Source organism: Equus przewalskii, chromosome 22 (genome assembly GCF_037783145.1).
Source record: "Equus przewalskii isolate Varuska chromosome 22, EquPr2, whole genome shotgun sequence".
Lineage (NCBI taxonomy): Eukaryota > Metazoa > Chordata > Mammalia > Perissodactyla > Equidae > Equus > Equus przewalskii.
In genome coordinates this window covers 47856386-47881277 of record NC_091852.1, presented here as the reverse complement: position 1 = coordinate 47881277, position 24892 = coordinate 47856386, and the positions used below count along the sequence as shown (strand labels likewise).

At 43.6% G+C, this 24892-nt stretch overlaps 1 protein-coding gene across 3 annotated transcripts; it reads left to right on the top strand.

The window, feature by feature from the left end:
* Positions 1 to 24215, top strand: SMU1 (SMU1 DNA replication regulator and spliceosomal factor). 3 transcript variants are annotated; one of them, XM_008526358.2, is made up of 12 exons: positions 1 to 178; positions 3991 to 4201; positions 6030 to 6182; positions 7218 to 7328; positions 13052 to 13180; positions 14907 to 15026; positions 16287 to 16403; positions 17034 to 17161; positions 17734 to 17860; positions 20264 to 20431; positions 22319 to 22471; positions 23708 to 24215. In XM_008526358.2, the coding sequence occupies exons 1-12, from the start codon at positions 153 to 155 to the stop codon at positions 23804 to 23806; spliced, it is 1542 nt and encodes a 513-aa protein (XP_008524580.1). In that variant the 5' UTR covers positions 1 to 152; the 3' UTR covers positions 23807 to 24215. The 3 variants fall into 3 exon arrangements, 2 of the variants coding, with proteins under 2 accessions (XP_008524580.1, XP_070446357.1); XR_011531655.1 differs by having other exon boundaries at positions 25 to 178; positions 22141 to 22471; XM_070590256.1 differs by having other exon boundaries at positions 25 to 178; positions 22949 to 24215.
* Positions 24216 to 24892: the final 677 nt, after the last annotated feature.

Here is a 24892-nt window from a genome sequence, read left to right as displayed (position 1 = left end):
ACGTCGGCCACGCCCCTTCCGTGCACGCCGCCTTAGAGCGGGCGTCGGGAGTCCGGCGGAAGTGACGTAAGGCGGCCGCCGGAGGTGTCGTTGGTGTGTTGCGCTTCTGGGCCTGAGAGAGGAGCGGGGCTTGAGCCCGGGGAGATAACGCGATGTCGATCGAAATCGAGTCCTCGGAGTGAGTCCTGCGGTGGCGAGTGTTCGCAGAGTGGCGGGGCCGGGAGGGTAGGGGGCGTGGAAGGGGCCCAGGGGGAGGCCTCCTGGAGGCCGGGGCGTGGAGGGCTATTGCCTCGTCCACAGAGAAGCTTCTTGGATCTGGCTGCTCGGAGGCGGCCCCGCGGGCTAGTGGCGGACCAGAAGCCCAAAGCCCCGTGGGAGGCGCGGGGCGCGGGGAGGACGCCCCTTGAAGCCCTGAGTGCCAGCTCTCGCCGCCTGCCGGCGCGCGCTGTGACCGAGCGCGTCACCCACCCGCTCTGGACTCCAGGCCCGGGGCGCCTGTGCTCGGAGCCTGCCTTCTCTCCCCGCGCCCTCAGGCAGTGGGCTTCGTTTCCTCCTCTCTGCTTACACGGCCCCTCTGCTTTCTTCCTTCTGCCCAGCACTTAGCCCGTATTGTCTCTGTCGGCCCACCCTGCCAGCCCGTGTAGGCGCCTGGGGGCTCCTTTTCGTTATAGTCCGGTGCCTAGCACACTGTAGAGGCTCCGTTACTGCCTTTGGAATGAGTGGACGACTAGCTGTTTTAGCTGGCGCCGAATTTTGGTTAGTCTGTGAGCTCCGCGTAGCTACAAAGGAAAGCCGGAATCTGGAGATTGGGCCAGAAGAAGGATAGGTTTGTGGGAGAGGGGGGGCTAGTGAGTGACTGAGGAAGGGCTTTAGTGAACTTCTCTAGGACACCACCCTCCACCTTGCCCTTGCCAACACTTACTAATTAAATGGGCAGACGTAACGTTTGAGTGCAACTGAGGGAGAGGACTCGTCCTGAAGACCTGCCACAGGAGGAGGTGAAGTGTTGTTATTCAACAAATATTGAAGTCTACTATGGACTGTTCTAGACGCTGGGGATACAGTAGTGAACAAAACAGACACAGTCCTTGCTCCTGTAGAAAGTATTCTGTGATTGGGGAAGGCAAACGACAGACAAAAAAATAAGTGAGATAATGAGGCTTAACAAGTGTTGCTGAGTGTTGTGCAGAAAATAAAGCAAAGAAGGGTGATAGTGCTGGAGATGAAGAAGACAGTCAGGGCAGGAGTTGGAAAGGATGCCGCACTTTGGGGTCTGAATAACAACAGACACTGACCGTTCTCCCACCCTTGGCCTGCTGCATGTTTTTTGTTATCAATAAAGCTACTATTTACTAAGTATTTTCTCTGCTGATCACACTATAAGCAGTATAGTCAACCCACTTCACCAACCCTACAGGGAAGGTATTTTTGTTAACCAATGAGGAAACAGGCACAGAGATGTTAACTGACTTGCCCAAGGTCACAGTTAGTAAGTGATGGAACTGATTCAGATCTCAGCCTATCTCAGAAGCTTTTAGCTCTTTATGTATTACATTTTTTTTTCTGGCTGTGTCAAATATGAGGTCTTTGCAGGGAGGGTGTCTCATTTGGGGAGTGTAAATGGAAGTATGCAATGGAAGATAGTATGGTACTAGATTAGCAGGGATCTAAGCCTGGCTGTCTTAAAGGGGCCATGAGGGAAGAGCCTACAGAGTACAGAAATCAGTTCCCTTCTGCAGGAGTTTTCTTTTTGGAAGATTAGCCCTGAGTTAACATCTGCTGCCAATCCTCCTGTTTTTTTTTTTTTCTCCCGCTGAGGAAGACTGGGCCCTGAGGTAACATCCATGCCCATCTGTCTTCCTCTACTTCGTATGTGGGTTGCCTGCCACAGCATGGCTTGCCAAGTGGTGCGTAGGTCCGCACCCTGGATCCGAACCAGCAAACCCTGGGCTGCCGAAGCGGAACGTGCAAACTTAACTGCTGCACCAGCGGGCTGGCCCCCCTGCAGGAGTTTTTAAGAGGTTGTTGGCTTTCCTGTGAGGAACGTGTGCTCAAGAGCCACACTGCCAACTTGAATCTTCATTTTTCCACTTATCTCTGTTACTTGGTCAAATCCTCGTCTGTAAAATGGACATAATAGTGATAGCTACCTCATAGGGTTATTTTGAGGAGTAAATGAATCAATATGTCTAAAATGCTTAGAACAGTACCTCATATGAAATAAACGCATAATAACCATTGGTTATTGTTTTGGGTTTTTTAAAAAAAGATTTTATTTTTCCTTTTTCTCCCCAAAGTGCCCCCGGTACATCCTTGTGTGTTTTTCGTTATGAGTCCTTCTAGTTGTGGCATGTGGGACGCCACCTCAGCATGGCCTGATGAGCGGTGCCATGTCCATGCCCAGGATCCGAACCGGTGAAACCCTGGGCTGCCGAAGCGGAGCGCACGAACTTAACCACTCGGCCACAGGGCCAGCCCCCTGGTTATTGTTTTTTGATTACTGTTTCTTCCCCGGGAAAGGGAATTGACTAAATTCCAATCTGAAATCTCTTGCAACCAGGACAGCCTGACCCTCTGTACTGGCACCGTCTGACAGAAATGCAGTGTGAGCCACACATGTACATTTAAGGAAAGAGGAGGAAACCGTATTACGGCATTGTGCAGTGAACGTTTACAGTCTGTGTGAATAGATTCTCCACCACACCTCTTGACATTAAGCCCAAGATCAAGAAATTTTGACTATATATGTTTATAAATAACTTATAAGTTTTCTGTCACATGTTGAAAATGGTTGCTTATTCTATCAATATTTGGGAATTATGTGGGTCCCTTTTTCCCTGGGAAGGTGAATCCACAATGTCTTTATTTCACTTGTCCTGAAAATTAAGTAATAAAGGCAGTGGGTAGGTGTTATTTTTGCAATGAGAACATATAGTTTTATTTTGCTTTTACATACAGTATAGCCCTACTTATTTGTGTTCAGCAAGCCCCGTTAAGAAAATCTCAATTTATATTTTTTGGTTGTCACTTTAAAAATGGACGAAATTGGGGCTGGCCCTGGGCCGAGTGGTTAAATTTGCGTGCTCTGCTTTGGTGGCCCAGGATTTCATGGTTCCGATCCTGGGCATGGATGTGGCACTGCTCATCACGCCATGCTGAGGTGGCATCCCACATAGCAGAGCCAGAACCTACAACTAGAAATACAACTATGTACTGGCAGGCTTTGGGGAGAAGAAGGAAAAAACCCAAAGATTGGCAACAGATGTTAGCTCAGGTGCCGATCTTTAGCGAAAAAAATAAATTAAAAAAAATGGATCAGAGGCCGCCCTGTGGCCAAGTGGTTATGTTTGTGTGCTGCGCTTTGGCGGCCAGGGGTTTCGCCGGTTCGGATCCTGGGCGCGGACACAGCACCGCTCATCAAGCCATGCTGAGGCGGCGTTCCGCATAACACAACTAGAAGGACTCACAACTAAAAATCCACAACTGTGTACCGGGGGGTCTTTGGGGAGAGAAAGGAAAAAAATCTTTAAAAAAAAAAAAAGGGTCAAATCATCCTGCGATCATTTGGAGTATTCTGTGTCAATGACTATACTAGGTTTAAAATATTTCACTGAAGTGCGCAACAGTATAATCGTATGAGGTAATAAGGGACTTGGCATAACACAAAGGTCCTTGGCCTTGCAAGTAGGAGAGTCACCTTGGTACCAAATCCCTTTCAAGCTGACCGTGAGACGTTAGGCAAATTATTTCCCCTCTCTGAACCCCACTTCTGTTTCTGAGATGGACGTATGACTGGATGATCCCCAAGGTCCCTTGTAACTTAGATTCTGAGTTTTTGGGAAGTTTTACTCACCTGATAATGAATGGGAAGTCGGTGGTGTGAGGAGGGTGGTTGCGTAGGAGAAGTAAGCTGGAGTGAATGGGCTTTACTTTGTGGCCTCTTTGGTGAGTGAAGATCCCTGTGCCAAATGACTTGTTTTCTCCTTTCAGTGTGATCCGTCTCATCATGCAGTACCTGAAAGAGAACAGTCTCCATCGGGCTTTAGCCACCTTACAGGAAGAGACTACTGTATCTCTGAATACTGTGGACAGCATTGAGAGTTTTGTGGCCGACATTAATAGTGGCCATTGGGATACTGTTTTGCAGGCTATCCAGTCTCTGAAATTGCCAGACAAAACCCTCATTGACCTCTATGAACAGGTAAGAGTGGAGGTGGTGCTGCTCCCCGTGGTTGGTGTACTATGGGCCCCTGACCCGGAAGCCTCAGTGAGCATCCCTTCAGGCACCAGAGGGCTGGAGCAGCCCTGCAGACTTAGCTGTCAAGGCTCCAGAGCTGCTTTGTATTTTTTTCTCTTCTTGGAAAAGCCAAGATTTTCCCAAGTTGAAGTTATTTCTTAAATGATCATTAAATGAACTATTCTAACACCAACTTTTCTGTCACCAGCTAGCAGGCTGCAATTTAGTCCTGGCACTAACTACCCAGAGTTAGTGCAGACTCTGCAAGTCAAGGGCTCAGGCCTCCACAGGACTGCCTTTACTTCAGACACCAGCTGCACTTCTGAGCAACTGGCTGCGAATTCAGGAGTCCCCACGACCCCTTCGGATTTGATAATTCACTAGAATGACATGGAACTCAGGAAGGCGCTGTACTAAGGATCACAGCTTTATTATCAGGGTACAGATCAGGATCAGCTAAATGAAGACGCATTTGGGTGAGGGCCAGGAGGGTCCTGAACCAGAGCTTCCAGTGCCCTCTCCCTGTGGAATCAGGGTGTGTCTCTCACCTGGCACATTAAAGTATTCACCAACCTGGGAGCTCCAGTGAGGTTTTGTTGGGGGTTTCATTCCGTCTCCAGCTCCCTGCCCGGCCCTCTTGGGAGGTTGGGCTGGCTCAAAGCATCAACTTTCTAATCACATGGTTGGTCTTTCTGGTAACTGGCCCCTGTCCCGAGCCGTCGCCTTAGCACTAACTCAGGTGCGATGCCGGGGGCTCATGAATAATAAAGATATGCCTATCACTGGGGAAGTTCCAGGGGTTTTAGAAGGTCCTTGCCAGGAAACCAAGACAAAGATCATACAGAGTATTTATTATACAACAGAACGGAGTGGACACTCTGGAAATAAGAATGTAGAGTTGTTTGAAGTAAAAATAGGGAAGTTGGGGGCTGGCCCTGTGGCATAGTGATTAAGTTTGTGCACTCTGCTTTGGCTGCCTGGGGTTCACGGGTTCGGAACCCTGCGCGCAGACCTAGCACTGCTCGTCAAGCCATGCTGTGGCGGCGTCCCACATAAAGTGGAGGAAGATTGCACAGATGTTACCTCAGTGACAGTCTTCCTCAGCTAAAAGAGGAGGATTGGCAACAGATGTTAGCTCAGGGCCAATCTTCCTCACCAAAAAAAATTAAAAATTAGGGAAGTTGGTTGGTTTCTTTACAATCCACATGAGTTTAGTATTACCCTAAGGAGAATTTTGTTAACTGGAGAAAGGTTTCTCTGGACCCCATGGAGATATACTCATCTTTAGTTTTATTCAGCATCTGTATTCTGAACAAGAGGCCTGAGAGAAAAGGAGATTGGTAGATAAAAATGAAGGATGGAAATTATTACTTGTAATTACCTTAGTCGTCCACCTGAAATTCCTTGTGAAAAGGAGAAGGAGCATTTCCCAATAGTGGAAATCACTGGGGGCTGGCGCAGTCATGCAGCAGTTAAGTGTGCACGTTCAGCTTTGGCGGCCTGGGGTTCATGGGTTTGGATCCTGGGTGAGGACATGGCACCGCTTGGCAAGGCATGCTGTGGTAGGCATCCCACATATAAAGTAGAGGAAGATGGGCACGGATGTTAGCTCAGGGCCAGTCTTCCTCAGCAAAAAGAGGAGGATTGGCAGCAGATGTTACCCCAGAGCTAATCTTCCTCAAAAAAAAAAAAAATCACTTTGGCAGGCCATTTCTGTGTCAGAAATTATATTGAAAAAAGAAATATTACTAAGAGAATGCGTTGAAACAGCCCTCCTCTTTCATTTATCCAGGTTGTTCTGGAACTGATAGAGCTCCGTGAATTGGGTGCTGCCCGGTCTCTTCTGAGACAGACTGACCCCATGATCATGTTAAAACAAACGCAGCCAGAGCGCTACATTCATCTGGAGAACCTCCTGGCCAGGTCTTATTTTGATCCTCGTGAGGTATGACTGTGGTAATGAAAATAAACTTGTTAATTTTGAGAACATGCAATAACGTGATCTTTTTTTACCATTTTATTGGATACTTTTTTGATTTTGATTTAATTTTTGAGAATGATGCTTTCCTGGGTTTTTTTGTTGGTTGAAATTTGCATACGTTAAAGAGAATAATCTTCTTCTGTTTTCTGAGTATTTGAGGGCCTTCCCTCCCCCACACACCCCATTTTAGAGGGTTGTGTGTTGATTAGTAAAGAAGCAGAACATTTATTCTGAGGTCATTCCCACCTTAGCCCAGTACTTACCTGGCCCTGAGTGCTGCCTGACTGCTGGCCTGCCCCTGGACCTGTGTCCCTTGCCCCTGACAACTGCAGTTTCCTCCCAGTTCTTTCAGTTCTTAAAAGCTTGTGCTTTTCCTTCTCAGCTGACGATGCTTACTGGTGGAGTATGGGGACTGATACTCTTTGATTCCTCCACAACCTTATTATATATGGACTTTCGTTCTTTCTCCCCCAGTGTTTTACTAGAGGCTTGTCTAGATCTGAGGAGGAAGAGTTTACTAGGCACTACATAATGGGAAGTTAGAATAAACTCAGAAACCGTGAGTGTAAAGGAAAGGCGTTTAGATTACCAGGACAGGGTTTACGTTTGAGGTGGTGAAGAGCTTCTGAGCTGGGAGTCATTTGACTGAAATTACCAAAGCACATAAAAGAATCCTTGGCTCTGCAGGTTTTTCAAAATGTGGAAAAACAACTCTGGCTTTGACGTGATTTACTTGGGCCCTTTTCAGAAATAGCAGTGTGGCTTGGCTGACCTCAGTTCTCTCACAGCTCATACTTTTGAAATGCAAGTGGGTAGAATTGGGAGGTTGTTTTTAATAAACAGATTGATTTAATTAATCCCCTGTTTAAATGGATAGTTTCTTTTCATGTTTTCCTTTTTGAATGTTTCTGCTTGGTTACTGTTGGTTTTTTTAAATAAGCACACTCTTATCTTGTAGCTGCTTCTTGGAAATGATGCTGCCCCCCTCTCCTTTTTTAGGCATACCCAGATGGAAGTAGCAAAGAAAAGAGAAGAGCAGCAATTGCCCAGGCCTTAGCTGGGGAAGTCAGTGTGGTGCCTCCATCTCGTCTCATGGCATTGCTGGGACAGGTAATTAAAATCCGTGGAACTGAAATCACCCTAACTCTGGTTCTGTTTCCTGGATATAAACTGTCGGTATACACTGAAGAAATCGGGCATCCTAAGAGTTGGGGATTACCTATAGAGCTGCTTGTACCCACAGCAGTGCCATGCCCCTCTCGTCTAGAGTCAGTATGGATGAGTGCTGAAGAACGTGAGCTCTCGAGTCCGTTAGCTTTAGGGTGACCATAGACTTTATCCTTCCCTCTGGATCGCTTGGGGGCACTGTTGATCATCATGCCAGGACACTGTCCCCGGCAAATTGGAACAGATGTTTACTCTAGTTAGAATCCAAGCTCTCTCACTTACCAGCTCTGTGCTCTTGGCCATGTTACCTAACTTTTTTGATCCCATTTACTCATCATGGTGGTGTAGTAAGAATTAAATGAGGTAGTGTGCTCAAAGCATTTCCTATATTGCCTGGCAGCTTGTGAACAAACCTAGATGGTACAGCCTACTACACACCTGGGCTGTGTGGTGCTAATCTCATGGAACCACTGTCGAATACATGGTCCATCGTTGACTGAAGTGTGATTATGCGGCGCATGACTGTAATAGATATTTTTATAAGTAGCGCAGGGTACAGGCCATTGATAGAGATGTAAATAGCCTCTTTGCACTAAATCTGCATTTGCAAAAGGACCAAAAAGCTATTTGTTACAGGTTTGCAGTGATTCTGAGATTTAAAATTAAGCTGCTTCTTTCTTAATTTACTTTTTATTAAAGTAATAGATGTGCATAGTTTAGTACTTCAGGGCTTATGGTGAAAAATAGTTGGATCTGTCCTTCTCCACCTGATTCTTACTGTTTGCAGTCATTCTGACTCTCCTGACAGTTACCTCCGTAGCTAAATATCATGCTTATACTGTTATATCTTGACTTTTTTTTTTTCTTCTTAGACATTAGCTTTTGACTTTATTTTTCTTGTAGAGGAAGATTTGCCCTGAGCTAACATCCACTGCCAGTCTTCCTCTTTCTGTATGTGAGCTGCTGCCACAGCATGACCACTGACAGACGAGTGGTATAGGTCTGCGCCTGGGAACTGAACCTGGGCCACCAAAGCAGAGTGCCCCAGACTTAACCACTAGCCTACCAGGGCTGGCCCAGCTATTGACTTTCTTTAGTGGAAGATGAATTATCTCATATCTACTCCCCAGAACATGCACACATTCTTCTTCTTCCTCCAGATTTTCAGTATAGTTATATCACAACTCTTGGTTAAATCAGTTCAGTATTTATATTATTTTCTTTACATACATATTGCTCATAGCCAAAAATAATTACATTTAATTTCTTACATAATTTTTATGATTCCTTGTGATAATTCTTAATTTTTAAAAATTTTGCCTAGCTTTTTACCACTTGCTGATTCAGCCTGAATCTTTCTGACAACTGTAAAAAGTCCCTTTTTTCCCTCTTGCTGATACCCTCTCTGAGGCCCTTCCCTCATTTCTGCCAGGACTGGTTCTCTTGGCTTGCTGCACAGTTACTGTTCTGGGACTTCTTTCATCTTCGTTCTGGGAATTCTTTGCCTCTTGTGTTGGGTCATATTTTTTAGATCCATGTTTTCCTTCTTTTCATAGTTTAGACCGTTGTTTTGATGGAGTACTTCTAGTAACTTCCTGAGAAAAAGGTACATGGAGGTAAATTTTTGAGATCTTACTTGTGTATGCAATATCTCTTATTTTTCTCTTGTTGGTCAAGTTTTTAAAGCTTTATTTTGCTCCCTACATTGGCCCTTTTTTTCTCTGATTTCCTTTTTTTGCCCATTTGTCTTGGTGCCCATGTCTGGAAACTTTGCTCAGACATGTCGTGATCCCTGGCTATCGGTTTGTATGTAAGAGTGAAACGCTGAAAAGCTGTTTGGAAACTCACTGTGGGGTTGGGATGGAAGGAGGAGCTGGGGAACTGATAGAATTCAGCCTGGAATGACTGGCTGAGGATCCTCTTGTGTCATAGCTATAGATATATTTTCTTGGACTGATTAGCTTTCCCAGAGAGTAGTCCTCTAGTTTCTGGCCTGGGGGAGGTATAAACTGTGTCCTGGAGCCAGAGGTGGGAGGATACTGGTGGGGGTGAAGGGTAGAGAGATCTCACCGTTTAGCAGACCAGTTTGCACTGGATCTCCTGTTTTCATTGTGGCGTCTCACTGGCGCCCTTCTTCCTCAGCTCTGCCTTGTTTTCCAGAGCCCAGGATCTCAACCTTTCCAGAACGTAAACCACCTGACTTCTCTTGAGGCTGGGGCAAGGCAGTCACGTGGTGCATGGCGTTGAAAGAGGTCCTGGGAGCTAACTGCTCTTTATATGGAGTTTATCATTGCCTCATGCCGTGCCTTGTCCTTGAGTGGTATGTGGTACCTCCAATTCCTAACCCTCTTTGGAATTTGCAGGGTGCTGTGGCTGGCTTCCTGTGGCTTCCTCATCCGCACCTTGTATAATTAGGTTTCGTTTTTCTGTTCTTGGTTGCCACTGGTGCGTTCACTTTTCAGCTTCTGAAATTTAACTAACATTTCTCTTCTGCTGCCATCTCTCCTTCCATTCTCTTTGTCTTTTTGGGCATGTGCCTTTTTTATTCCTTTATTATCGTCACTTTAGTGGAGTTTCTAGAGAGTGGAAATAAACGCACGTGTTCCTCCCTGTTTAATTGGTTAGCTGTGCAGAGTAAGTGAGGTTTTGACTCTGGGTTGCCCTTTTATGTTTCTGGCTTGGGTGACTTAGGAAAGAATACAAGGAGAAGGGCAGATTTGTTGCGATTTGTTGAGAGGTAGAGACTAGGGTGGGGCGGATGGTCAGTTTTGGCTGTACTAATATTGAAGATCTCTGAGATGCACAAGTGGAGATGTCTAGTATACGCACTGGGATTTGTGGATCTGAACCTCAACCGTGAGGTTTTGGCTAGAGCTATAGATTTGGAAATTACAGTAGTGCTTGATTCCATGGATGTAAGTATGATTACCCAGGGAAAGCAAGTAGAATAAGAAAAGTAAACATTTGAGAAGGAAGCCATAGGGAACACTTAAAGTCAACAGGATGAACAGAGAAAGGAACAGCCAGAGAGATAAAAAGGGAAGCTCAGAGAATAGAGTTAGAAAAGCCAAGAGAGCAGTTTCAGGAAGACAGGTGGTCATCAAGGTCGAGAGCAACAGAGAACATGGGAAGTTGAGGGTCAGAAAGGAGTCTGGTTTTGGCCATTGCGCTATCTGAGATGCACTTGCAGTGGAAAGGTGGGACAGAAGACACATTGCAGTGAGTTAGGAGTGAATTAACTGAGAAGTGAAGACAGTGAGTGGATGGCTCATGAAGCTTGGTTGTTGAAGGAGATAGCGGGGAGGGGAGTGGGCAGTAGTAGCTACAGAACAGAGGGCAAGAGGGTATTTTTTGCTTTTAAAGATGGGAGTGATTTGAAACTGTTAATAGACTGAGGGTAGAGAGTCAGCAGAGAGTACACATTGATTGGAGAGAGGTCCTGAGCAGGTACATGTTCTCTGGTCGTCATAGTAAAACATGAAAAATAAGTAACATGAATTTTGGAAAGAAATAAAATTAATAATATGTAGAAACATTAAATATTTCAATTCTAATAATCATAGAAATAATTTAAAAGTTTGGTAACATTGCCAGATATAAAATACACAAAAATTGATTACATTCCTATATATTAGCAGTGGCCGGTTAGAAAATTCAGTGAAAAAAAGAGCTCTCGTTTATAGCAACAGCATACAATATAAAAATTCTAGCACTAAATTTTGTGGGAAATAGATGATTTCCACTTTTAAAAAGGGAAATACCCTTCAGTACTTACAAGAGAAAAGATTTGAGTAAGTGGTGAAATAGTGATTTTCTTGGATAAGACTGACCTTCTTAGATTTAAGGCAGTTATAATAAAGATCACAATACAATTAGAATTATTTCACAAAGAATTCTAGTGTTCATCTGGCGAAATAAACTTGGAAATATATTCATCAAAGACATTTTGAAAAGGAAGAATATTGAGAACATACCAGCCCTAAAAATGTTGAAGCATTTAATGAAGGCTCGTTGATTGAATCATTTTGGTACTCGGCACAAGAATATCTACTGCAACCAGTGCAACAACAGTGCAAGAAATTGATCCACTATTTATATGGATTTAATAGATAATGGCATGCCACAAAACCTAGGAGCAGGGAAGAGTTATTCAGCGTATGGTGTTGGGTCCTTGCTTTAGAGTGGAGGGAAAGGTCAGATCAGAGCCTTCTCTCATATTTTATACAGCGTAATTTCACATAGATTGAAAGTTACTTATGTTACGAAAATAGAAAAACTAAAAGATAATATAACATATCAAATCTCTTGATAGAGAAGGACTTCTGTGATGAGGGCGTAAACACCAAGGTAAAAATCAACAAATTTAATCACTTAAGAATTTAACTTAGGATTTAAAAAAAACCTATAAAACTATAATCAAAATAGGCAGATTGGAAAAAATTATTTTCAGCAAACGTAAACAACAAACACCTTGATGACATTAAAAGCTCACAAGTTGATAAGAAAAATAGTAAGATTACAATAGATAAGCAAAGAACATGAATAAACAGTGAACAGAAGAGGGAATATATCCAGTTAATAAACATGGAGAAAAGCTCAAAGTCATTAATCAGAGAACTGACTAAAGCAGGGCATAACTTTCCATCACTAAATTAGCAAAGTTTTTAAAGGGTATCCAAAGTTGTTGAAGTTTTCTTGATACAACAAAGGGAAAGGAGTTCACATTCATCATGTGCCGGTTGCACAGACTTAACGTGTCATTTTGGTTTATCCTTTCAGCAGCTCTAGGAATTAGGCTTTTTTCCTGACTTTTCTTAGGTGTTGAAATTTGAGGGTCAAAATAACAGTTTGTAAATGGTCTATCCTAGGACTCTCTGTCTCCAAAGTCCATGATTTTCCACTTCCCATAACGTAGTTGTGAATGCTGTTGAAGTTGCAACTTTTTGGGAAAACAGTTTTGCAGTATATGTAAAGAACCTTAACCATTCACCTTCTTTTTTGAATTCGATAATTCCTTTTCTAGGAATCTATTCTGGTGGGGAGAGATATAGAAACTAGAAAAAGCCTTATGTCCAAAGATGTTCATTGTAGCATTACTTACATGAGTGAAAAATTGGAAGCAGTGTACGTGTCCCATTAAAGTATTAATTAAATAAACTGTTAAATATCCGCTAAATAAGATATATTTGCAACTGTCAGAATGGTAGTCATGTCAAAGCATGACCTGATGATAGGTTAAAATAAGAAAATATAAACTTTTACACATAGTATAATTATAGCGACATTAATTAAACACGTATGTAATGCGAAAAATACTAGAAGGTAATATAGAAAATGCCAGCAGTGGCTGTGTTTGAATGTAAGAACTATGGGAGGTTTCTGTTTTCCAAATTTTGTTTATAATAAAAGTCACACTTATGAGAAAATGGGTGTGGAAAGATGGACTGTTGGCTCTCAGAGTCCCCTTCTACCCTAGACCAGCCTGCGTTCCTAGGGCACACAGAGTAGCACAGATTATGCTCTGTTTGACTGGCCAGAGATGGTTGGGTCTGGATGGCTCACAGTTTCCCATGAACCTCATCATTTCAGGCCTGGCTTTGTCTGAGCGATCAGGACCAGATCTTAAAAGCACCCAAGTGGATTACTGTACATTTCTTTTCTCATAGGCACTGAAGTGGCAGCAGCACCAGGGCTTGCTTCCTCCTGGCATGACCATAGATTTGTTCCGAGGCAAAGCAGCTGTCAAAGATGTGGAAGAAGAAAAGTTTCCTACACAGCTGAGCAGGCATATTAAGGTAGGATCCTTAGACACCAGTCGGTCGGTCCTCATTTGTTGAGGACTGAACATGTGCCTGCTCAGCCAGGCCCTGTGCCAGGAGCTTGGGTTGGGGAGCAGATCTCATTCTCCTGCTCTGACGACATTCAGGGTTGCTGCTGGTGACCGCTGGGCTCCTCCTGTGGCCTGGCAGTAGCTCACCTCGGATGTATAACTAAGTGCACATACAGTTGAGGTCTGGCCGGTCGTCTGCCCTTCTCTTCCTCCCAGGGAGCCTGCATTGGGAAGAATGGTTAGGGAGCTCTGTGGTTAAGCCTGGGACTTACTATGAGCTTTCTATATATTTGTCCTGTTCAACATTTGTGTGTGTCCCTTTACATGTCAGGCAGAGTGCCAAGCATGCATTGTAAAGTGGGCTTGTGTGGTGTTTGAGGAAAATCGTTTCATCGTCTTTTGACTGGTTCTTGTTTCTTTTTTTGAAATCTGAGACTTTTCTAGGAAACAGCACATTCACTAATAGCTGCACTTCCCAGAATTACAAGCATATTTGCTCCGTGGGCATCTCCTTTATATTGCAGTTTCTCTCTGAGTTTGTGCTCTGATTGAACTTAATGGATTTTAAAATATTTCTCAAATCTTTGACTTTGCCTTAGTGTTTTGAATTTGTTTTTTCTAGATTATATGTTCTGATTTGCATGTAAAGTTTTGGTGTTTTTTTTTTTTTTTTTGAGGAAGATTAGCCCTGAGCTAACTACTGCCAATCCCCATCTTTTTGCTGAGGAAGACTGGCCCTGAGCTAACATCCATGCCCGTCTTCCTCTACTTTATATGTGGGATGCCTACCACAGCATGGCTTTTTGCCAAGCAGTGCCATGTCCACACCCGGGATGCAAACTGGCAAACCCCAGGCCACAGAGAAGCAGAAGGTGGGAACATAACCACTGCATCTACGGGCCAGCCCCTGTAAAGATATTTTTGAGCAGCACCTTTATTTACCCTGGCTGAAGCTTTGAGACAGAGATCCATTATAATTGTGCTGCTGGGCTACGATTTTTTGTTATCAACACTTTCCTTTTTTTACATTTAAAGTGGAATTCATAATAGAGCTTTTCTCTGTTCTCATCTGTCTAATGTTCTGTAGTTTGCTCATCTGTTTTTGGAAGCGTCATGGCTGGTAAATGCTCAGGATACATTTCCCAGGCAGCTTTCACTAGTGCACTGGTTCTCCTAGAGTTAGTCAGCCACACCTTATCACTTGACTACATGAAGGTCATGAAAAGAAAGAGTGATGCAAAACTCATTTACAAAATAGTGCAGGAAAACAGACATTTATTTTGAAGAAATGAATTTTTTCCCCAGATGCACAGCAGGAACGTATGCCGTATTAAGTTGAGTGTGAAAGTTATGCTACCAGTGGCTGATTCTGGGAAAAACTTACTGTTTGAGTTAACAGGAGTGTTTGTTCTAAGTCCCATGGTAAAATAGTTTTTTTGCTTTTCTTTGGAAATATCCACTTCACATGAAAAAAAAACTAGTTTCAACTGAGAGCCTAGACATAAAACCAGTCAGAGAAAATATATCCACCATCTCCCTATGTCCCAGGACAGACACGGCCCTCTAATTCTCCATAAGATGGGCTACCTATGACTTTATGCTAGGGCAAGGTTTTTCAAAAAGTTAAAGTGGGAATTGTTTTAAGGCCACTAGATAAAAATGCATCTGTTTCATTGTTTCATTTGAAACAGTTTGGTCAGAAATCACATGTGGAGTGTGCTCGATTTTCTCCAGATGGTCAGTATCTGGTCACTGGGTCTGTTGATGGATTCATTGAAGTATGGAACTTTACGACTGGAAAAATCAGGAAGGTAAAGTATTTTTAAAAATTAACTTTTCTAGTACGAGAATTATCTATTATTGTTTAATTATCTGGTTTTACAATTTAAATTTATTTTTTGAATGGGTAATATATACCTCTGATACGTCTTATAAAATAGCAAAATTATTCAGTAAAGAGTCTTGCTCCACCCCTTGTCCCTCAGCTGCTCAGTTCCTTTCTTTGGTCCAGCCAGGGTTACCAGTTTCTTATGTAACCTTCTTGGAATATTCTGTGTATATGTAAGCAACTACTTGTTGTTTCCAATCTAACCTAATTGTGGTACTAATTGTGTTTCTGCTATTATGAGTGAAGTTGTGAAAAACCACCAATATTTCCTATTCTGTGAAGTTTGTTCATATCCTTTGCCCATTTTTCTTTTGAATAGTTTCTTATTGATTTGTGGGAGCTCTTGATAGTTTGAGGAAATCAACCTTTGTAATATGTATTGCGAGCATTTTTCAGTTTTGTCTTTTGACTTTTATGATTTTGCTTTATAGATAGACTTGAAAACTTTTTGTATCATAGTATTTATCCATCTTTTCTCCCACAGTTTCTTCCAGTACTTTTATGTTTCATTTTGGATCCATCTGGAATTTGCTTAGGGGGATAAAGTTGGTGTAGATACAACTTAATTTTTTTCCCAAGTAGCTATTTATTGACTATTCACTGATTTAAAAGGTAATCTTTATCATAGAGCACTAAATTGCACTCCATGAGTAGTGGATTTATGAGTGATTTTCACTTTCTACTTTATGTATTTCTTTATAGTTTGCTTTTTTTTAAACCATGAAGCAGTCTCACTTTAAAATTAGGAAAAAATAAAGATACTTCAATTTGAACAATACAGATGTTAAAAAAAAATCACAAATAGTTGAGTCAATGCATGGTTTTACAAAAAGTGGTTGACAATTTGGAAAAAGCATTAGTTTCTCACATATCGTACCCCTAAAAATCTTACAAGTTTATTAAAGATGTATGGTATGAAACTGTAGGGAAATTTTGCTTAGAAAAGATCAATAAGCAAAGATGAAGAGTATTCTGTTGCATTTTTCACAATATTGATTTGAATTGTGTAAAATTACTTCTTCCCAGCCTTCTCAGTTGTTCATTAGGAACGTGTGTGCACAGTGCTTCTGTTTGCTTTGGAGCTTTGGGGTGGGCACAGTCCCTTGTCCTGCTGTTAGTGAGTTTGTAGAGGCCTGGGGTGACTTGTGTTATTTTGATACCTGCTTATCATTGTTTCCTTTAGGATCTTAAGTACCAGGCACAGGACAACTTTATGATGATGGACGATGCTGTCCTCTGCATGTGCTTCAGCAGAGATACAGAAATGTTAGCAACTGGGGCCCAAGATGGAAAAATCAAGGTGTGGATGAGAGGCATGGACTCTTGTTTGTAGATGTTTGGGGAGTTCTGTAATGAGGTAGTGTCCTACATGTGATACTCAGCAGCTACTTTTTCTTGATCATCAACTTTATGCTCATCACTTTACTTTTTCTTGTTAATAATAACTCTTGCTAATAATAACTCTGCCTAGGGAGGTCCAATCATTTGTTTAAGGTCACACAGTTGGTGAGTGATAGATCTGGGACGTCAGTCTAGATCTGCTCCTGCCCTTCCTGCTGGACCCCGCGGCTCACCTTGTATGATGTTTCGTACTTTGGTTTTTAGGGAATGGGATGATCTCCAGCTCATTATCTGTGGCTTGTATTTAATTGCTGGTAAAACGCCCTGTGCTCGATAAAATACAGAAATGGTCTCTGCTGAGTGAATTTAGAGTCTAAACTTTTGTTTTAATAATTTACTAGGAAAAAGGTTTGAGTTTCTAAGGATTCAAGTTATCATTGTACTACGTGAACCAGACGTCATACTCAGCTATTAGCATGCATTTTTAATGCTCTTTTAGTACATTAGTGAGCACTGCATCTTGCTTGGCTTTGTGGGCTAGAGTGAGACACTCTACTTACAAGTTTTTGCAATTTTTTTTTTAATAAAGGTATGGAAGATTCAGAGTGGACAGTGTTTAAGGAGATTTGAAAGGGCACACAGTAAAGGTGTCACCTGTCTCAGCTTTTCTAAGGATAGCAGTCAGATCCTGAGTGCCTCTTTTGACCAGACAATTAGGTAAGTAAGAATCCCCAAACTGCCCTCCCTTGGATTTGAGATGATGAAGCCCCAGGGGGAAGTACTGGTGATTCCTTATGCTTTCACCAGGATGCTCCTCTATGGAGAATGAGGGTTTGTGAGACCTCATTTCCCTAAAGTGCAGCTGACTCATTGCTATTATTTTGTCCATTTGAGTCTGTACCCAGAAGAGAGATTAGAAAGGGATTATAGCAGTGTTTCATGTTTTTCAAAGTGTGGTCTGGTCGCATCTGCATCAGAAGCGTCTTAGAGGGTGTGTTACAAATACAGATTCCTGGGACCCAGCTGAGACCTAGAAGTCTCCCTGAACAGAACCTCGTGGTATTACTGGTGTATTTTCTTCCAGTCTCTGCGCAGAGCTTTTGTTTTAGTTTTGTTTGATTGTTTGACATAATGAAAATAATACTGCATATGTAACTGACTAGCCTTCTTTCTTCACTTAATATTATAACATGAGCTTCTATAATTCATCCAAAATACATTCAACACTTGGTCTCAGCCATAATATAAGAGTTTTAATTGTTCTTTCCATTTCCTTTTATTTGTGATAGAATTCATGGTTTAAAATCTGGGAAAACACTGAAGGAATTTCGTGGTCATTCCTCCTTTGTTAACGAAGCAACGTTTACGCAAGATGGACATTATATTATTAGTGCATCCTCGGATGGCACTGTAAAGGTTAAGTATTTGCTACTGGTTTATTTTGGGGTGTCTCTTCCATTTTGGCCAACCATGGTAGGCTAGTGGTTAAGTTTCGACACTCTCTCTGCTGCGGCCCAGGTTCATTTCCCAGTCAGGGAACCACACCTCCCCTCTGTCGGTTGTCATACTGTGGCGGCTGCGTGTTGCTGTGATGCTGAAAGCTATGCCACCAGTATTTTAAATACCAGCAGGGTCACCGTTGGTGGACAGGTGTCGGCAGAGCTTCCAGACTAAGACAGACTAGGAAGAAGGTAACTGACCACCCACTTCTGAAAAATTGTCTATGAAAACCCTAGGAATAGCGGTGGAGCATTGTCTGATGTAGCACCGGAAGGTGAGAGGATGGCACAGAGAGACCAGGCAGGGTTCTGCTCTGCTGTCCACTGGGTCGCTAGGAGGCAGAATTGACTTGATGGCACTAACAACCACAATTTCTATTTACCATTTCTGTTTACTATTTACTATTTCTCCTTTGAGGAGTTTTCAGTGGTGAAAATGGTGATAGTTATGGTGGGTAAACCTCCACCAGCTTTTTAGCCATAATGAGGTGAGTCTATGGCAGTAGTAATATTCTTGAGTAATTCCTATCGGCCTGGGGACCTCAAATCTCAAACCTACCAAGTCGAAACAGACTTTATCGTGTGTAGGAAAAGAGGAAAGGTATGGAGTTCTAAACTGAAGTCAACCCCGTTTACAGCAGTTAAATTCTGTCTTGCCCTAAGTATGGTCCACCTGCAACAGTCAAATTCACAAAGGGCTAATGGCCAAATAAATAGATCTGTTTTTTGTTGCACAGCCTCCCCACCCCACCCCAACCCTGGTCCCCACCTTTCAGGCCTTCCTAACAGCGTTTGTAGAGGGGCAGGAGAGGCGTCGAGTAGAGCTGAGTCGTCTCTCAGATACTTAGTGCCCCCAGCTCTCAGCTGAAACTAATGGCTCTTCAGTACCTTAAGAGATTTAGTTATTTGAAGAGAGGGCCTCATTTCCTAGAAACGATGGGAAATCCAAATAGAAAATTGCTGGAGATCTTTGAGGCAGTCCATTTACATTCTGGACCTGCTTTTAAATTGCCTTACGTAAGTAAGTGCTCTGTGGCAGACGACCTGAAGATTGAACACAGAAACGTAAAATCAGACCACCCTCTGAGATTGCTTGTTCTGGCTTGGGAGTTGAACCAAACACCTGAAGGTAGGAGGTGTAATCTTCCTTGGGGATGGGGGTGGGGAAATACACAGAGCTCGTAGTACCATAGTTGTGGGGTTTGCCCACTGTGCTCTGTTGGGCCTCACAGTGTGTAAAATGCCATCATGAAGTGGCTTGTTCAGGCCTCTTTTCTTTTGGTTCTACAATGATTGGGGCAAAGCATCTCACTGACCTTTTGGGTGGAAAACACTAGAACCCTTAGAATTCTTGATCCCTGAAATGTTCATTTCTCTCCTGGGCAACTGGGCTTTAGAGAGGAGATTGAGGCAGATGAGACAGTGTTTATTAGGAAAGTAAACACTGGGCCATCTAGTCGGGTAACTGTTTCCTCCAGTTTGTAGGTGTTTATTCAGCATCTGTTTTGTGCTAAGCTCTGTCGAAGGCACAGGAGAAACACAGCATAGTCCATGCCTTTGAAGCTTGTGTTCCTCATGAAGTGAGCCGTGTCCAAACCATGCCAGGCAGTATTTGGTCCATCCCTTCTCTAAGCACATCTCAGATTTCCACAACTGTGAGGTCTGATTTAACCCCTTCATTCATAACAACTGAGAAGGGCAAGATGAAAAGCACTAGTTGGGGAGAACTCTTACCAGAAGAGATGTTGGCCTGGGGGAGGTAATACAAGTGGCTTCCACTTCAGGCGTCCTCATGTGTGTGTTAACATTGTGACTTCTGTTCTGTGGTTCTCAGTACAAGCTGTACATGAGGATCATTTGTGGAGTGTTTTGAAAGTGCACAAGCCTGTGTCCCACCCCAGAGCTACCACATCAGTCTCAGGAGAGGGTCCCAAGTGTGTAAATCTAAAAGCCCCCATTGGATTTTGGTAGCTTTTTGGTTGTTTATGACAGTAGCAGTGTTGACACATAGGTAATCTTAAAGCTAGGTGGCTCCTTAGCCAAGGAAAATTTTGTAGGAAAAGAACATAGATTTTAAAAAGTTTTTATTGTTTAGCTTTGTGACTTGTATTTTGTTTATACCAATTAACCAGCAAATAGATGATGGGTGCTTACTGTGTATATGACAGTACTAGGTATTTGGAGTGAAAATCATGGAGGAAGCTTTTTTTTCTGAGTCAGTTTTATCCTTTTAGTAACCCCATTTTCAGTTTTTTAAACCCAAAAACTTTAGAAATTGTTACACCTCCCAAAATGTTTGTCTTAAATTTTCGTGTTGTAGATCTGGAACATGAAGACGACAGAATGTTCAAATACCTTTAAATCCCTGGGCAGCACTGCAGGGACAGACATCACTGTCAACAGTGTGATCCTGCTTCCTAAGAACCCAGAGCACTTTGTGGTTTGCAACAGATCAAACACAGTGGTCATCATGAACATGCAGGGGCAGGTGAGTGCTCAGAAGGTGCCCTTGCACGGGCCCTGTGGGCTGTTCTCGAATCAGTCTGTCTCGGCCCTGCCCCTTCCAGTAACCAAATAGGGGTTCACCACTCCAAAAAAATATATACACCATACTTGTTTTTCAGACACTTACTTAAATTATATGTCTACAAAACATCTCTTTGGAGTCTCAAAAGTTACCTCCTTCCCTAGGGTGTTTGTATATCATGCTCTTTCTTTTGCATCCTTTGGATAAGTGAGGCTCTGATCTGTCTTTAAGCTGCCTTCAGAACCCCACTGAAGATTTTAAGTTCACAACCCTTGTCTGAGTGAGGGAGATACACTCAGACTTACCAACTTGGGACATCTCCCAGCTACCACGTGATCTAAGGTGGAACTCTTGTAGGAGAAGAGCAACAGTGTCTTTGTAATTAAGACACCTACATGGTTCCCAAGGAGCCTCACTTTTGTAGCACCAGGAACATTAAGGGCATCAAAGTTGAGGTCTCAGGCCCTGGAAGAGTGGTGTGATGCCACTGCAGTGTTGGCCTGGGCACTCAGGGATCCTGCTGAGCGTGGAGAAGACCAGGGGCTGGTGTTTGGGACTCTCTCCATTGCTTGAGTCCCTTTTTTTTTTTGAGGAAGATCACCCCTGAGCTAACATCTGCCACCAATCCTCCTCTTTTTGCTGAAGAAGAGTGGCCCTGAGCTAACATCCATGTCCATCTTCCTCTACTTTATGTGGGATGCCTACCACAGCATGGCTTGCCAAGCGGTGCCACATCCACACCCAAGGATCCGAAGCGGCGAACCCCGGGCCGCCCAAAGCGGAACGTGCGCACTTAATCGCTGTGCCCCTGGGCTGGCCCCTGCTTGAGTTCCTGATGAATCAGTAGTTAAGAACATATGGTTGAGATGGCTGGTCTGCAGTATCTGCTGGGCTGCTGCATAATAGCCATAGCTGCCCACTTCCTAGTTTTCTACTTTACTTTTAAAAAACTTTTTATTAAAAAAATTTTTTTGGATTCCCAAAGAAGTTACACAACAGTTCAGAGTGTTTCTGTATACCCTCCCCCTGCATCCTTCAATGATGACATCTTACATAACCATAGTACAATTATCAAAACCAGGAATTGACATCGGTACAATACTGTTAACTCAAATAAAACGTTTATTTGGATTTCACCAGTTTTTACATGCATTCATTTTGAGGTGAGACGTTAAAAGTTCTCTGAAATTTTATCACATGTACAGATTTATGTAACCATCCCTGTGATCAGGATACAGAAGTGTTCTGTCGCCCCCAAAGAAACTCCCTTACACTGCACTTTTATAGGCAACCCCCACCCCAAGCCCCTGGCAACTGCAGCTGTTTTCCGTTATAAGTTTGTCATTTTGAGAATGGTATTTAAATGGAATCACAAGCTTTTAACCTTTTGAGAGTGGTTTCTCTGACCTGGATTTATGATGATTTTAATGGTGTATAGAATAGAGCAAGCAAAGTGTTGGAGACAGAGTCCATCCTGCACGGGAACTACTAGAAGGAGGAACTGGGTGCTGGAGCCACAGAGCAGTGGGCGCTGTGCTGTGTTGATTTAGAAATTTGGTGTATGTGTGATAGTGGGCTTGCTCCAGCGTGAGATGGCTCTGTAGACTGAAGAGCAAGCTTGGGGACTTGCAACTTAGGAATTCTAAATTTCTGTCTGCCACTCACTTTAGATAGCTGTTGCCCAGGCAAGAGGGTTTAGCATGTGGTGAATGGAATTGGTCATCTAGTTGTAAGTGACAGTGAACCAGCATGCAGAGTAACAGCGTGAAGATGTGAGTCTGGCCGGCTGCCCCAGGACTGCTGCTGATCCGATGTTCTGTGTTTGCCCCGGGCCGGGGTCTGCCACAGATCGTCAGGAGCTTCAGCTCTGGGAAGAGAGAAGGCGGTGACTTTGTGTGCTGTGCCCTGTCGCCGCGCGGCGAGTGGATCTACTGTGTGGGGGAGGACTTCGTGCTCTACTGCTTCAGCACGGTCACGGGCAAGCTGGAGAGGACCTTGACGGTGAGTGCCTCCGACCCGGCCTCCCGGGAAGTGACCTCGGGCTGGGGTCTTTCTGAGCTCTGAAGGAAGCCTTTTCCAGACTGCCTGCTGTCAGGGTGAACCTCGGGATAAAAATGTACAAGTTTTATCACTAAAATTGTATGGAATTACCTGCTCTATCAGGAAAAGTCATCCTTCAGTGAGCCCGCAGCTTTAAGTGGATAGGATGGTGTGCATAAGGCCGAAAAGAAGGAAGGGAATGTGCCTATCTAGCCAGCGAGATAGCTGGCTCTTCCCCGGGGTACTAGAGTGACAGAAACAGCTAGTTCTCTCCATTTCCTTTCAAAGGCAGATTATTTAACATTATCCTGTCAGACTGATGTCATGTTTTTAAGCAGCTCTGTGTCGCTAGAGTCAGTACAAGGAGTAATTAGAGCCAGCTTCTGTATCAAACAGTTCCCAAATCTCTGGGTAACACCATCCGAGTTTCTTTCTTAGGACGTCACAGTGTGATAGGAATTGGAGAGCCCTCCCCATCTTCTAGCTGTGCCGTTTGCGATATGTGGCCTCCGAGATCTCGGGAGGAGAAGAGAGAGCTGGATGGCTGTGCTGGCTGTTTGAGAGACCCACAACTGGAAGTGGCTTATATTACTTTGTTCCTCATTTGTTTTGGGTTAGAATTTCATCACTGGCCACAGTGCAAGTGCAAGGGGGGCAGGGAAAATGTAGTCTTGTGTGTCCAGGAAGAAGTGGTACGGTGAACATGTAACAGATCATTTACATACCCGGGTTAGAGAATTGTCTGGCATTATTCTTGAGTGACTTTTGGTCCACCTTCCCTGTGAAGCCTCCAGTGCAGATCTAAGGCATGAACAAAACCAGCGGAGGTGGAGCGTGTCCTCTAGCTGAGGGGCCTGGACAATGCAGGGTCGCTGAGTTGAAGGAATTGTGTGGTCTCAGCCACTGTCTCGGCCTAGGATTTCCAAAATGGAGATGACAACTAGCATCAGCTGTAGTGCAAAGGTGATTTGGGACAAAGTTTTATTCATCCATCCTGAAAAACAGCACAGAACTGGGAACAGCAGTGTGACAGCCTCGTTCGAGTCTGGCGGCTGTGCTCGTTCAGCCGTCTGTGAGGCTGCTGTGGGCCCGGTGCCTTTGCTGAGAAGTAGAAGCTCCACTCAGCCCTTCAGCCCTGGAGGCCCCGCAGCGGCTTGTCCCAGGCTTGCCCCTAACCCTGTGCCTTCCCCGCTCCAGGTGCACGAGAAGGATGTGATTGGCATCGCACACCACCCGCACCAGAACCTGATTGCCACCTACAGCGAAGACGGCCTCCTGAAGCTCTGGAAACCCTGATCTCGCTGCTCTTTCCACACTCGCTTCAGAGCATGTACTTACATGAGGACATATTCATGTCTTGCTGTTTTTTTTTTTTAGTCCAGCTTTTCTAAGCAGATTGTCTGAATTAGGCATAAGAATAATTTTGTGAAAATTCATGTTTAAGTAGCAGTAACCCTTTTTATATTTTTTAAAGGTATTTGTCTGTTTCTAATTGAGGCAAACACTTAATGTTTTCAATAGTCTTCTACCTGGAGAGTGAAATACTGATATTTCTAGAAAAAAATTGTACTCTTTGGATTATTTGAAATGCTGATTAAAACGTGCCTCCTGCAGTAAAACTTGTAAATAAGGAACTATCCCATATTCGGTAGCTGTTTCTGGTTTTTCTTTTTTTAGATATTAATAAACTTTACACCTTTCTGGAGGCTGTGTTTCTAGGCGTCAGTAAGTACTCATCTAGGTACTGTGTTTACTTAGAGTCAGGTGAGGGGCTGGGACGCAATGTGACGGTCCCTGAATCTGAAGTTCAGCAGGAGGTCGCTTCCAGGGTGGAAGGGTAGACTGTGAAAGGTTGGTGAAGCCCTCGCCTGTCCCGTCGTGCTCCTCAGCGGTGCCTTCTCCTGTGTCCTGGCCGACTCCAGCGAAAGTCATCTCCAGCTTCTGGATAGAACCAGTTGGAGGATCCATTATGAGAATTCAGTTTTGACATCTCTTTCTATGTGAAGGAGGGTTTGGCATTGGAATTGTGCTATTGTTCTGAAGAAACATTAGAAAAGGACCTGGGATTTAGAAAAGTCTTTTTTGCTATGTGTGGCATTACCACTTAGCTAAAGAAAAAAAATGGAAAGCCAACAATACCCTTAAAACTATTTTGCATATGGGTGTCTCCTTTATGTTTAAAGATGTGTGGAATGCCTCTGTTGATGGATGAAGGTACCGTGCTGGGTACCATTTCAGGAAAGTGGGACTTTGTTTTTGTGGGCCTTTTATGCCCCTTTGTAATTCTAGCGTTTATTAAGTGCAAACCAGTGAGTAAAGTTTTTTATAAGTTGTGCGGTCTTATGATTAACCTTGATTGTAACTTGAAATACAGCCCGATGC

What these genes read in the sequence shown, in the direction of transcription:
- SMU1 (XM_008526358.2), top strand. Translation starts at nt 153, where the DNA reads ATGTCGATCGAAATCGAGTCCTCGGA. An exon ending in TCATTGACCTCTATGAACAG is followed by an intron (nt 4,202 to 6,029) that starts GTAAGAGTGGAG and finishes TCATTTATCCAG; the next exon opens with GTTGTTCTGGAACTGATAGA. An exon ending in TCTTTTGACCAGACAATTAG is followed by an intron (nt 17,162 to 17,733) that starts GTAAGTAAGAAT and finishes TATTTGTGATAG; the next exon opens with AATTCATGGTTTAAAATCTG.